The sequence below is a fragment of the Pelodiscus sinensis genome, chromosome 8, assembly GCF_049634645.1.
Source record: "Pelodiscus sinensis isolate JC-2024 chromosome 8, ASM4963464v1, whole genome shotgun sequence".
Lineage (NCBI taxonomy): Eukaryota > Metazoa > Chordata > Testudines > Trionychidae > Pelodiscus > Pelodiscus sinensis.
This window is the reverse complement of record NC_134718.1, coordinates 39,749,971-39,764,863: the sequence shown is the minus strand read 5'-3', so window position 1 is coordinate 39,764,863 and position 14,893 is coordinate 39,749,971. Positions and strand designations below refer to the sequence as shown.

Sequence of the window (14,893 nt, the reverse complement as noted above, 5' to 3'; positions counted from 1 at the left end):
GAAAGCTACTTGACTCACTTCTATGAAGGATAATAAGTTTTGGTTAATGAATGGGCCTTGTTCTCTTTCTAATACTATTACTGACTTATGGTACGAGATTGGGCAAACTAAGCTTTCTGTAATTCAGTTCCCTCATCTGTAGAATGTGAGTAAGTAATACCTCATAAAGGTATTTTGAAGGTAAAATAATTAATGGTTACAAAAAAGTCACAAGTATAAGGAGGTACAATAATTATAAGGTTTTTTGGGCTGGGAATATATATATATATATAAAAATGAGAGAGAGCGAGAGAGATATATATATATATATATCAGCTGACCTAATAGACACATCTAAGAGCAGAGTGAAATCCTATTTCCCTGTTAGCATGGACTGAAACTTAAGCATTCCATGGGTGCAGAGAGCAGATCTCTGTTAGCTCCTCATCTACTTCCCCTACATTCCAGTTCTCTGTGATGGAGCTCTGGATGGATCCGAAGAGTTGCAGCAAGAAAATTATGTCCGAATCATAATTTTGTTCCCAGTACTTTTCTTGATATTGGTACTTCAGGTTATTTTGTTCTTAGGCTTGTGTGAGTCATACTTTTTGTTGTATTAAATTGATTTATTGGAGATGCACAAACATCAGATTAAGATGATTGATCTGGTGCACTGTTGATTGAGATTTTAAGTTCATAAATTTTTGAAAGTCAGATTATAGGGTCATGTAATCACTAATTATGGCTCCTTCATTATGTAGCCTGTTCACAGGGCACTGAACAACATGTGATGTGAGTTACAAATGAAATGTATTGAAAAGTAACTGTATTTCATTCCACTCCTTGAATATCTAGAGAAAAGTGAATCTTCCTTTGCTATTTGTGCATATTGTATTTGGCTACAGATGCAGCTATAGCAGCAGTCTGCAACCTTTTTAAGCACAAGATCACTTTTTAAATTTAAATTAATCCAGGATCTACCTCAAACCCAAATGCCCTTGTTCTGCCTCTTTCCCTGTCCTTGCCCCACTCCTTCTCTGAGGCCCTGCTCTGCTCACTCTGTGGAGATGGAGTACAGGGGTGGGAAGAGGGGTACACCCTGACATCAGTGCCCCCTCTCAGCCTCTCCCACCCTGTACAGCAAACAGGAGGCTCTCAGGAACACTTCCATAGCAGAGGCCCAGGGACAGCACAGCAGGAAAAGGGCTGCTGAAGTGTTGACACTTGATCGCTTCCTGGCCACCTGATCTATTGGTGACCACTGTGCTACGGTATGTAGCATTTTGCCTTATTGTAACTGTGTTGTGTGACTGAGGAAACACAAGGAGGACAGAGCCAAAATGCAAAACGACAGTTGGGGTTATAGGCAACTAGAAATTATTTGATTCTTGTATATCTGGGAGAGGATAAAAATATTGCATGGGCATAAACCATGTGAGTATAAATGCATGTCAGGTACTGTCAAACAGCTGCAGGGTAGGTTTCCCTACAGAGTTTTCCATTTGATCTGAACTCTTAATTGGTGGCAGCAGTTTGCTGTGCAAATAGTCCAGAAAGTCTCTTTAGGGCAAAGGGAACCTGAAGCCTGAACTGCAGTGATTATCAACCTTTGGTCCACAGACCTGCAGGATCCATGAAAGGTGGTTGTTACCAAAGAAAAGGGGCTTTCAACCGGTAGTCTGTGGTTGGTCCATGGATCGTGTCTAAGATTTACAAAGAGATCCACACCTTCATTTGAAAATGTTCAGGGGTCCGCAGGTGAAAAATGGTTGAAAGCTACTCAAGTATACTGTATAGGAGGGATTATCTTTTGATATGCCTGTTGCTGGGCAGACAGCATCTACTTTTACTTGACTTCTGGCTTAAATAGAACTTTGACTACTTTAATGGTAGCATATTATCCAACACAAACAGTACAAAGTGCTTCATCAGAACCTTTTGCCCTTCTCTGTGTTGCATGTGTTGAACTAACAAATGTTCATTTATTAACTTCTTGATCTCTTACAGATTGCTGATCTGCAGCTCCATAAACTGGATGAGCTGGACTGCTTGATCCAGGGCCTGCTGTATGTTGATTCTGTTGGGTTTAATGGCCAGCCAGAGTGCTATTATTTTGAAAATCCCACCGATCCTGAACAGTGTCAGAAAAAGCCTTGCTGCCTTGATAATCCATATCCAATGTTGCTGGTTAATATAGGCTCAGGGGTCAGCATCCTAGCCGTGTATTCCAAGGACAACTATAAAAGAGTAACAGGGACCAGGTAAATATGCCATATATATGGGGTCAGATTATTGTCACCTCTCTCCCCATCCCTCCATAGGAGACGGCTTGGAGGCAGCTGCAGGGCACCCTCTGCCAGGGACCTAGTGACCCCAACTGAATTGTAAAGTTATCCTCTCTTTATGGAGATTCTCACATTGTCAAAACAAAACAACAACAACCCCCTTCCCCCTCCCGCATTGTGTCACATGCTGTTGGCCATTTAAATAAAGCAGGTGTGCAATTTTTGAATTGTGTGGGAAAAAATGAAAATATCTCCATATATGATGAATATTGGGGGGAGGGGGGATTATTTAAACTAAAAATCTAGTTTTTTTTTAATTATTGAAGCATTTACTAATACCCTTTATATTTTTGCTATTAATACCACAAAATAAATATTAATCTTGGTATAATAGTTCCCCGCTTGCTTAATCTTTCCTAGTAATGATCATTAGATATTGCCAGCCCCCTCCAAAACTGAAGAATTTATTTCTAATTGTGTGTGTGGTTTTCTCTGACTTCCTTCCCCTTCATTGTCAGTCCGCCATTCATATTAAAATCTCCTAATGTTGCATCTTTTCTCCCTATCTTTTAAAGAGTAAGCTATGGCAAACCTCTGTGGCCATCCCCACTTCTCAGAGGATACATAATTCACTAAAGTTCTGTTCTTCGTAAAGCTTGAATGTACGTTCAAATCTAAGGATAGATCAGTTAACATCGAAAGCATGCTGAAAATTTCACTGTTTTTCATTATACTTACACATAGGATATAAAACATGTTTACTTCAACCTGTATAAATAAGTGAGTGTGAGTGTGAGTGTGTGTCTACACAGCAGCTTTATTTCAGAATAACTGGCGTTATTCCAAAATAACATAGTTTGCGTCTACACAGCAAGCAGTTATTTTGACATAATGTTGAAATAATGTCGAGCTGGATGACTTCTTACTCCGACTCCTGTAGCCCTCATTGTATGAGGAGTAAGGGAAGTTGGAGGAAGAGTGCTCTAACTGGGACTTCCTGCTGTGTAGACAGCGCCAAAAGCCGAAATAAGCTATTTCAGCTTGAGCTATGCAATTGATGTAGCTCAAGTTGCGTTGCTTATTTCAGCTTTTAGCCCTGCTATGTAGACATGCCTTGTGTGTGCTGCTCCCCCCTCATAAGTAATATATTTTAACTCATTAACTTGAAAATTCCTTTGCCTTTAGCTTCTGTATCCTTGAACTGTTTGTCTGTTTCCCAGTATATAGTTCAAACAAACTCAGAGTAATCAGTCACTTTTTAAAGCTGTAGGGCTTGGATGCCCTGTTACATACCATAGCTCCATTGACTTCAGTAGAGTTGTAAGAGGAGAATCATGCCCATAAGCCTGTATGTTGTTTTTTATGTGGATAATTTTTAACTAATTCAAAACTCTGAATTTTATATAAATATGTGTATTATTGTTTAATAACTAATATACTGGAGTGGTACTTGATTCTGATTATTCAGATCTGAGATTCTCTAGTTAATTGGTGCAAAATTGACCTGGATCATAGGCAAATACACTTTGTGGAGTGAATTAATAGTCCACTTTCTAGTTGGTCAGCTGTCCACTCCATAGAAATACTGTCCCACCTTGGACTAGTTTTCACCCTTTTCAATAAAGGGGTCAAGGAGTGAATAGGTCAAACTATTTCTTGTTTCTGTGACATAGGCATGTTGACAGGAAATTTTGGAGAAATATGTATGGAGTGTCCCATACGCTCCGTGGTACACATCCATTCCACACTGAAGTCATTGACACTCATAGAAACAGATGTGTTATAAGTCCTTCCATTCCCTGCTCTTAAGTTGCACCAAAAAAAACAAAACAAAACCCCCAATTTGTGCAAATGAAAATCGGCCATGGGAAAAAATTCCCCAGTTTCAGTTGTTTCACTATAAGTCCAAGTTTTTTGGAACGTATCCTGGACTTATAGCGAGGACGGCCTGTACATTCAGCTCATTTGATAAATAGGATTTTCATCTCCAGGCCTCTCACCCTGCACAAGCACTGAGTTCACACATGAATTCAGCTTTAAAAAATGTTGGTGCTGAGTCCTGTCGATGCTGAAGGTTTGGAAATCTGGAGGAGTTATACGAATATTCAGCATCCTGATATGCACATGATAAATATGCATTATTTTATTTACATAACCAAGAAATGGCCTGATTATCTGAAGTGAAGCCTGACAAGGTAGCAGTACAGAACAGGCTTAAAAAACATTAAAATTCCCAAATGCCTTGATGGCTTTGGCACCTGTAGGTAGCCCTGGCTGCTCTTTGTGGCTTTGCCCCGTTGCACCTTGCCCTGGACAGGAGGGTTGAGTTGATTAATGGGATTGTTGCTTGCCCTGGTCTGGGAAAGTATCTAGCTGCTTCCTGTTATTATCTAAAGTGTGCTTTGGCTAGCCTGCTGGTCACTTGCTAGGCATCCAGCTCTTGCTGCTCCTTGCCCATTTATTTCTGGATTGGGGGGGGGGGGTGCTTTGGTTGCTGATTACCAGTGATTTCCACTCTGACCCCTATGACCAGGGAGAGATGGCTAGAGCCCAGCCCACAGGTACTTGAGCTATAACTCCCAAGTTTACAACTAGGTGGGGTTGAGGTGGGTTGGAGCAATGTACTGTAAGCTGCATCCCTGTGGTTTGTCCTCCCAGCTGGGTCTTCATAAATAGCATTCCCAAGCTTCTAATATGGGGATTATACATGGCCTGGCTCATAACTATAAATGCAGCCAAGCATGTGTTTCCTCCATTGGTCCAAAATAGGAGATGTGAACTTCTAGACAGAAGCCATGCAAAGAGCAAGTAAAAGCAAGAGACCGAGAATGTCTGGATGTTGCTTCTTAGAGTGGCCTGGTGCCTAACAATTCTGTTCTCCTTTTAGTCTCGGAGGTGGCACATTCCTGGGCCTGTGCTGTTTGCTGACTGGCTGTGAGACTTTTGAAGAAGCACTAGAAATGGCAGCTAAAGGAGACAGCACCAATGTCGATAAACTGGTGAAAGATATTTATGGGGGAGACTATGAACGATTTGGCCTTCAAGGATCTGCTGTAGCATCCAGGTACATATTTATCTGGTTGTTTTCAAAGAGCTCAGTAGATATTTGCTGTGCATGCTCAACTGAGCTCTTAATGCCTAGATAGTGTCTTTTGTCTGTGTATAGAAGTTGCCCTGCTGTGGTGCAGAGTTCTCATTTAGGATCTCTTCTGTTTTTGTTTTCTAATAAAGTATAAAAATATTCAAAGCGTAGCAAATTTAAAATTATTTTGAAAGAAACACCTTTATCCACTGTAACTATATTCACCCATTCTGTTTTTCTTTATTAAGAGGTCCTTTCTCACATGTCCGTGTTGTGCCCAGAGTCAACAGCATCAAATCCAAGCAAAACTGTTTATAATATAAACTTACTGAGATGGATCTGTGAATATTTAACCTTTCTGAATAATTTAGAATAAAAAGGACTGATATTTCCAACACAGCTTTGGCAACATGATGAGTAAAGAAAAAAGAGATTCCATCAGTAAAGAGGACCTGGCCAGAGCTACCTTGGTCACTATCACCAACAACATTGGCTCCATTGCTCGCATGTGTGCACTGAATGAGGTAATTCTGCAAATTTTACTATAAGTTTCATTGAAACCTCTAGCATTAATGCAGTAGAGACTTCACTTACTGATTTTATGTGCTTATATACCTATTCTATGACTGTCCCACTAGATAGATATACATATTTAATTTTGACTTCTAGCTCTTTTGAAGTCTGTTATTTGCAAATGCAAAGTATTCCTTCCTAAGTGGAGTAATCAGATGCACACATACAAAATGGGAAATGACTGCCTAGGAAGGAGTACTGAGAGCGCGATCTAGGGGTCACAGTGGACCACAAGCTAAAGGTGAGTCAACAGTGTGACACTGTTATCAAAAAAGCAAACATCATGCTAAGATGTATTAACAGGAGTGCTGTAAGGAAGGCACAAGAAGTAATTCTTTTGCTCTTCTCTGCACTGATTAGGCATCAGCCTGGAGTTTTGTGTCCAATTCTGGGTGCCACATTTCAGGAAGGATGTGGAAAAATTGGAGAGGGTCCAGAGCAGAGCACCAAAAATCATTAAAGGTCTGAAAAATACTGGCCTGTGGACCAAATCCAGTCCCCCAGGGTTAGCCCCTAGTGGGCTGTCACTGCTGTTTTTACCTCTAAGTGCGGGTGATTGTAGCTCCCATTGGCCATGGATCTCTGTTCCCGGCCAATGGGAGCCACAGAAAGCGAAATGGACCAGAATACCGCTTCCCACAGCTCCATTGTCTAGGAATAGCACTCTGTGACGAACAGGCGCTGCAGTTGTCCATACTTGCAGAGGCACAGGTAAATGTAGTGGGGGCCTGCTAGGGACTAACCCTGGTGATCCACCACTGTTTTATTGCCCACCCCAATTTAGATCGAGAGCTAGGGAAGGGTGAGCTGGCAGTTTTCTGTAGGCACTGGAGGCCAGGGGCAAAGACTTCATGTACTCTCCCTCACCGCAGGCTTGAGGCCCTGCCATTTCCTGGGTGGCCCATGACCATTTCAGAAATTTGTGGCGTGGGGGAGGCCCTTTGCCCTCCAGTCCCACTAAGCACCAATGCCCTGGAAGAGGCTTGGCACGCTCCCCTTTCCCCAGGCCAATCAGAGCCTCGGGGTGGGGGAGTGTGGGAAGTCTTCCGCCCTGCGAGGAGCATATGGCACTAGAAGTGCTGCGGGCTCCTCGCAGGGCCAGGGTAGGGTGAAGGAAGCTTCATGCAGCTCCCCCGCCCCCAGGCCCTAATTGACCTGGGGGCAGAGGCCCTTTTGCCCACCCCTTCTTTACAACAAGGCACAGGACATTTGTTTAAAAAAAAAAAAGTTTTTATAAATAAATAAGCACTCCTATAATTAACGATCTCTAGAGCCTTTCAGTTGTTCTCACTATAGAGCACAGGGACATGAATATCCATATATGTAGTGATCCAGTGTTTCTCTTTAACTATTGCTTTAGTACAGTGGTTCTCAAACCGGTCCTCAGCTGCCTTCCAGGTGGTCCATAGTTCAAGGTCAATCCCCTCTTCGCTGCACAGCAAGGAGCCCGTGCTGGCACTCCAGCCTTGCACTCCTTCCACTTCCCCCCTCAAGGTTGGAGCACTAATGCCTGCTTCCTGCTTGGGGAGTGATGGGGAGAGAGAAAGCCCCCAAGCCTTGCCGCACAATCCGGCTCGCAGGGAAGAAGCGCTCCCCCTCCCCTGGTTGAGGGAACAGCAGCATGTGAGCATGCTGCCTGGAGGCTTTCCCCGCTGCTCCCATTGGCCGGAATTCAGTCAATGGGAGCAGAGGGAGGCGGTGCCTGGGAGCGTGCAGCATGGAGCATGAAAGTAAGTACCCCGTCCTGACCAGACCCCATACCCCCAGCCCGCTCTTGCACCGTCCCACCTGGCCAGACACTGTACCTTCCCTTGTTATTGTCCCCTTCCCCTGGCCAGACACACTACTCCCAGCCTGCTCCTGCACCCCACCTCCTGCCCAGATCCTGCACCCCCATCCCTATCCTTCTTGCTGGCATCCCTGTCCTGCACACTGAACCCTTTATTTTTGTCCCAATCCCAGCGCCTAGGGGGATCCAAAAAATCCACTAATCCTGGAACCTCACAAGAGTAAATCTGGCCTATGAGGAGCCCTGAACCTCAGTCTTCCCTGTCCTTCCCCTGGTGGCAATGGAGTGCCAGAGGAGTGAGATGTCTCAGCGGGGGGGGGGGGCACATCAGTAAGGGTTGGACATTTTTGGAGGGTTGTGGGATGTGTTTGTTTGTTTTTTAACTTCTCATTTGTGTGGGCCCCAACTGATTTTTTTTTTCCTGTTGGTCAGTAGAACCAAAAAAGATACCCAACCATAAATAAACAAAATATGGAAACCTTTGGTGTTAGACATAAATTAATATTGTACTTCATTTTAAATAAAGTTTGATAAACTAACATGAGAAAGTTAAAGCACTTAATGTGTTTAATAATTTAAATTAACATTTCCTTTCTTACTGGTTAAATGAAACCATTCTCCCTAGTTGCAGCACTTGCAAAATGGCTCACATGTAATTATATAATTGACAGTTTCCATTAGCAACTGCTGGTCCATGGAAAGGTTTGCATTGAGCCAGGTGGGCCACGGGCCATGACCTATTGGTTAAGAACTATTCATGGAGTTAGTTTCATTTTCTGGAAAGCTATCTTCAGTCTTGAGGGTTTTCTACATTCTTTTTGCTTTCAGCTTCTTTACAGTGTTGCCTTGTGGCATGGAGTTCAAGCAGCATTGTACAGGGCTATCAAAGCATCGAGAGTTACAACAGAGACCTGCTTGTGGTGCATTAAAAGGAGAAAAAAGATCACTAATGACACTCTGCAATGTGTTATGCCTCTACAAAGAACTTTTTAACTATTTGCTTAATGGATAATGTCTTTTAACTGGATGTGATCAGTAGCACTACTAGGAAGAATGGGTAAATGTTATAAATAGCTTGCATTTCATAGAGGACATCTGAATAGATTTCCCCCCCCCCCCCAGCACTTTGATCTTGTTTGTTATGCTTATTTTAGTTACATGACACAAAGGATGAGCAGTTATTCACAGTGTGTGATGGGCTAGCATTACAGAGAAAAATCCTAGGCTGAATCTTAAAATAAATATTTTTGTTCTAGGAGAAATTGTGATATCACTGGTTTCATTAATTCAATAACCAGTTTTTGATCTTTTCAGAGAAAGCAAAGCTACCCCTGCCAGCAAAATGCACATAGCCTGTTGTGAAGCATTATGTGTTGGTTCAGGGGTATGGTGATGATTCCTTTGTGACTTGCGTAAGATTTGATGAGTCTTATGATTGTAGCTTAAACATATTAATGAAAAAGATTCAATATGAGGATGATAAATAAATAAATAAATAGAAGGTTCTTTTTCCTGAGCTTCAAAGCTGTGATGGCTTGCATAAAGATGTGTGTAAATTCTGTAGCCAGAACATTTGGATACATGTCAATGAAACACTATCCCATAGATTTGCACAAAGGACCCCCACTCCACTGTTCACAGTTGAGGGAAGTGATTTGCATCTTTCCTAGCTACAGAGCACCTAAGGTACAGACTAAGGCTGCTGCTTACAAACTGTACAATAACCCTCTGTACTGCATCAATATAGATTTCATTGTATAACTAAATTGGCCACACATACATACTCTGTAGCCTTCCAAAGTTAGGCTATCGATTTTAACAGCATAATGAAAAACACTAAAAGAACTTTGGTTCTCTTAAAAATAATTTGCCATAAATCTTGCATACTTGTCATAGGATAGTGAACTCTATGTATGAATAGTTTTCCTTAGGTTTAGGATTTTCAATAAAAGGGGCATGTGTCTGTTAGATACCATTTGTTTTGATTCTCTAATAACTTCATGGTCGTAATTTTTTGCAGGGAGCAGGGGAGGAGAGGAAAGTGTAAGAGTGAAGTTAAATTTGGTTCCTGAACAGCTTGCCAGTGTGTTGTTAAGAGAAATGTATTGCAAATGTCTTTGCTATCAGTTTTCAAGAAATGTGTTTTACAAGATAGAAGCCCCTGTGTCTTTTTGGGGAGTGCAGAATGTTGCTGCTAGTTTTTAATCTTAAATTGTAAAAGATTGATTTACTCCTTATCTCCAGCCAAATAAGTTTATAGGAGGGTATGCTGATGTATGTTTATGTGGCCACAAATTCTAAGATTTCTGTCCTCCAAGACTAAAAATTGCATTATCTAAATAAAGCTTTTGTTGCTAAATATAGTCTCATGCACATTTGACTCTCTAGCCATGTTAATATAAATAACTGGACCATGATGTACTTCAGCACTATCCAATATCTTACACATTTTGAGTGTGATATCCTCTTCTCACTACACCACTGGACAGTGCTAAAGGACATCATGGTCTAGTTATTTTTATCAGCTTGGCTAAACTACTTACAAGAGAAGTCAAATGTGCAAATGAGATTACATTTATTAACAAAAGCTTTATTTAGATAATGAAGTTTTACAGTCATAGACTTCTGATTAACCCTCGGGAGTTTGTGGCCCCATATGCATATGTCACCATTATCTTTAGAGAGAAATCTGTGGATGTTCGGCAGAGACTGTTCATTAAATACATCACCTAAGCTCCCAACAAGAGTCTTGTGAGCTTTTGCACCCTCAGCTGTGCACTAGCTCTTGAATTGTTGACTTGCTGGGTGTGAACTATTTTAAATTAATGAGTGTTGGATGCTGTTTCTCTTCATGCATCATCACCAGAACTGGATTCCATGGAGTAGTATAATTGTAAGTTGGGGCATAATGATCTACAGGAACTTTAATTACAGGTGGTGATGTGTGAAAAGCCTCTTAAATTGAAGTTAGTGAGATGATTTTCTGGATTTTTAAAAATGTTTTTGAATGATTTTCCTTATAAATAGAGCACAGTTAATATAGAAACCAGTGGGATATAATAAATGTGGAAACTCAACCTGCCATTTTACAGTCACTTTTCAGAATGGAACCTCAGTTTGGGAATGATGTTTACAGATGTCTTTTCCTATGTCTCCAAAGTAATTCTTATCAAATACCCTTCCAAGGTTCCTTTGGAGCCAAATGGAGTTGTTGATTCTCTTGACTTTTCAAAAGCTGTTTCACCTAATATCAATGCATACATAATAAATTACATGGGAAATAAAATGGAAATAGTATTGGTAGCTTACATGTCAGTTATACACATCAGAGAAACTCTCACACTATCATATATCTTGTAATTGCCATTTGATTACATGTATATTAACACATTAGTGACATATTTTATCCTGTCCTTGAAATAAAATCTGCCTGCCTTCTGCCACTTACCTCCTTAGTAAACACAGCTACTTACTGCTTTTGGGGTTTCACTTGCAGGGATTAGGGATATGATATGATGTATAAAGTTCAAAATTACCAAGTTTTTTTCTTAATCCAAATAAATGTGCATGGCTCTAAAGCAGCACATCTACTGAATTTAGTTTTGTTCTTCATCTATATATTGTTATTTTACAGAACATTGACAGAGTGGTATTTGTAGGAAACTTTCTCAGAATCAACATGGTCTCTATGAAAGTGCTAGCATATGCTATGGATTATTGGTCCAAGGGGCAGCTGAAGGCTCTGTTTTTGGAACATGAGGTAGGGTAATGTATCCATTGAATTCCTTTTGTATTATAGAAAACTATTTCTATGATGCGTTTGAGTGTACAGTTGCCATAGAGATAGGGTTACCAGGTGTCGGGTATTCACCTGGACAGTCTGGTATTTTTGGCTCCTGTCTGGTTAAAAAAAAAAAAATTAAGAGAATACCGGACACTTAAAATGTCCGGTATTTTGTGAATTTTTCTTCAGCCAGGAGGCGAAAATACCGGGCACCTGGCAACCCTACAAACACTCAGCGCCTGGCCTCTCCCCATCTCCCTCTGAGACCTCCTCCCCCCCAGCTCTCAGCGCCTGGCCTCTCCCCATCTCCCTCCGAGCCCTCCTCCCCCCCCCCCAGTTTCCAACACCCCCTGACCCCAGCCCCCATGCTTCCCTGATTCCCCAAGGCTGCTGGCACAAAATGGCTGCCGGCCAAAAGACCTAGGGGAAGCAATGCTTCCCCTGGGTCTTAGTGCTCATCTGCTCCCCTGTTCCTATCCCTGCACTCACTTTTAAAGGAGACATGCTGTTTTATTTAATTTTTTTTTTTGGCTTAATAGGTCCTTGGAGTCCCTTTATTTCTCCCCCTCCCCCCCCTCTCCCCCCCAACAACTGTGGTCTCCCTCCCTTTTTCCCTTCAACAGAATTTTGTCCCGTTTTTTTGGGGGGGGGGGGGAGGGGGGGTTGGAATTTTTGTTTCAACCATCTGGCAACCCTGCATAGAAAATGTCTCTTAAAAAGCCAATGAAACGTGATAGACTGTTCTGTGAAAATGGCCTTTAATTTAGAGGTGGTTGAAGATGCCTTCTTGTATTGTAAATCCCTCAATTCCAGTTAGTATGGGCACTCATCTTGCTAACTTCCCTTTCATTTGATAAACCTCATACATCTGCCTCAAACTTTCTCTGGCATAAGGCTATGCATCACCGAATTTCAGACCAGTACCTGTTTTAGTTTTGAGAAAATATCGAATGGTGATAAAATTAGATTAATAGGGTTAGAATGGAAACTGTGGTTCCATTACAAGTGCTGTTTTGATCTTTGGTTAATCACAACAAGCAGCATAAGGCTTATAATAATACTGGGGAAATACTCCCCCCCCCCCCCTTGAAATAATTTAATTGCAATCCACATGTTCAAAACTCGTGTAGGATGACCTCACAAGATGTATATCTTTCAACTGCCTTACCAATGCAGAAAGCTTTATGAGTATTGTTCTACTTTGTTGTGCTTCGGAATTTCTGATAGTCCTTGTTTTTGTTTTTAAGGGTTATTTTGGAGCTGTTGGGGCCCTTCTGGAATTGCTTAAAATGACAGAAGATCAGTGAGGACACCAGCTAGAAAGAGATACCTGTCACAGATGCTGCTGGTTAGAATGAAAGCCACTAGAAGGATGGAAATGAAGCCATTATGGCAGTTCTACCTGCTGGATTTGTAAATAATATAAAATCCTTTTAGCTGATATCTAACTTTTGGGTTTTGAGCTTATACTTCAAAATTCATACTGGGAATAAAAAAGCTTTTTTTCTGTATACTGTATTTTTTAGGAACAAAATCTGTGCAACGTGGCCAAACATGCAGATTTTATGGATTGATTTTAAAATGTGCATACTGTTTAAAGAAGGACCCATACTATGAGACACCTGCATTTCTTCTGGGGTTTACTGATTAGTTGTGGTAATTTTAACTTCATCTAGTAATCACTCTAGGAGATTTTTATCTTATATTTTTCATGACGTTTCATGATTTGCTCTTGGTTTCAAATGAAACTACAAAGCTGGCACATTTTACTGTGAACACTAAACTAATTAATTTTATTGCCTTCACTTTTTTTTATTTAAAAAGATCGTCTTCCCTATTCTCCCTCCTGTAAAAATATGACCTTTCTATGGTTACCTGTGTTTCTATTAACAAGAAGCACTAAAAGGCCTGCTGAGATGGGGATAAGATTTGTGTAGTCACTGGCACCTTCTGAAGTCCTGAATGAAAATAACTGCTTAGTGTTGTATCAAAGCCCCTTGCATTTTGGCTCTTCCATTCTGAAATTTTTTATTATTGAGTCAAAACTAAAACAAAATCTTGTTATGGTAAAAGTCATCTATGAAAAAAGCTCTATGGTACAGATGTTATTTATACAGTTACTAAGTATTAGAAAATAACAAGGGAGAATAATTTCAGTATGTCTGCGGACTTTACTGTTGTCATTACGTTAACTTTTTAAAATGTTGTCTTCATCAAAGCAATTTGGTGGCTTAACTAATATTTAAATCCCACTTTCTAAAATTAGAATACATTCTTAATGCATTATATATTGGATTAGGAATTAAAGTAAAATTTTGCCTCCAGAACTTAGTAAAGTCTGAGTATTTTTTCCTAAATAATTCTGTCTTCTAAATCTGTAATTGAAAGACATCTTTTTTGATATGTCATATGATGTACAGGCCCACAGAGAGGCCGTACAATTTTAGGGGGCACGTGTTCTCTGTGATGCATTTTGGTTTTGGATTTTTGTTTCTGAACACTTTATTAATTTCCATCTCTCAAACCTTGAATAACTTGATACTAACTGAAGTATTGACTTGTCTGCTGGAAATAAAGCCCTTTACTGTGTGATGGGTTTAATGTATTTGTGGAATTCATTTCTTTAAATCAATCTACGTAAAAGGAGTATTATTAGAAGTATTAATTTGGTTATATCTTCCTGTTGTTTTTACAATCTCTTCCTGGTACTTGTTTTCCTGTTTGTCACTTCGGTCTTTGCTATTGTGATTAATCTATTATTTGAAAGTTTGTTGAATTGCTTATGTGACAAGTTTATAGTTTTGCCATTTTGACTTACATTAAGAGCTTGTCTTCTCTATCGGGGAGAGATCGACACTGCTGCAACCAGTGCAGTGGGTGTCAATTTTAGCGAGTCTAGTGAAGACATGCTAAATCAATGGCACAGCACTTTCCAATCGACCCCCGTACTCCAGCCCTCTGAGAAGAATAAGATAAGCCAACGGGAGAGCAGTAAGATACCTAAGACCTGAAACTTAAATTATGTTGACTCCAGCTATGTTATTCATGTAGCTTTTTAGAGCATGTCTACATTACAAAATTATAACTTGACTTTTAGCATCCAATTTAACAAATACGATTTTGTGTGTCACAGTAGGTGGCTGTGGTCTACCGAGTACATCCACAGGGATTGCCAGGGGTTACATCGACTCCAGGGATGATGCATTTTGGGTAGCTATCCCACAGCCCTTGCAGCAGATTGGAATTCTGGGCTAGGGTCCCAATCCCTCATGGAATAAAAACAGTGTTTTAAGTGCTTCCCATGTCTGTGGCTCAGAACCAGCCTTGTCCTGGCTTGTCTAAGCTCCTTTATTTTCATGCAGCATTGCTGGGTGTCCTTGGTGTAAACAACTCGTATCTAC

The 14,893-nt window shown here is 40.7% G+C and overlaps 1 protein-coding gene across 4 annotated transcripts in view; it reads left to right on the top strand.

Annotated features, from left to right (window-relative positions):
- The window catches only part of PANK1 (pantothenate kinase 1), a 44,011-nt gene extending 29,918 nt beyond the window's left edge, over positions 1-14,093 (top strand). For 3 of the 4 annotated variants that reach the window (XM_075935119.1, XM_006121441.4, XM_075935121.1), the window contains 5 exons: positions 1,987-2,240; positions 5,152-5,328; positions 5,747-5,870; positions 11,343-11,468; positions 12,740-14,093. In XM_075935119.1, the coding sequence (XP_075791234.1) occupies positions 1,987-2,240; positions 5,152-5,328; positions 5,747-5,870; positions 11,343-11,468; positions 12,740-12,799 (741 nt within the window). In that variant the 3' untranslated portion in view covers positions 12,800-14,093. The other variant, XM_075935120.1, reaches the window with a different exon arrangement.
- Positions 14,094-14,893: the final 800 nt, after the last annotated feature.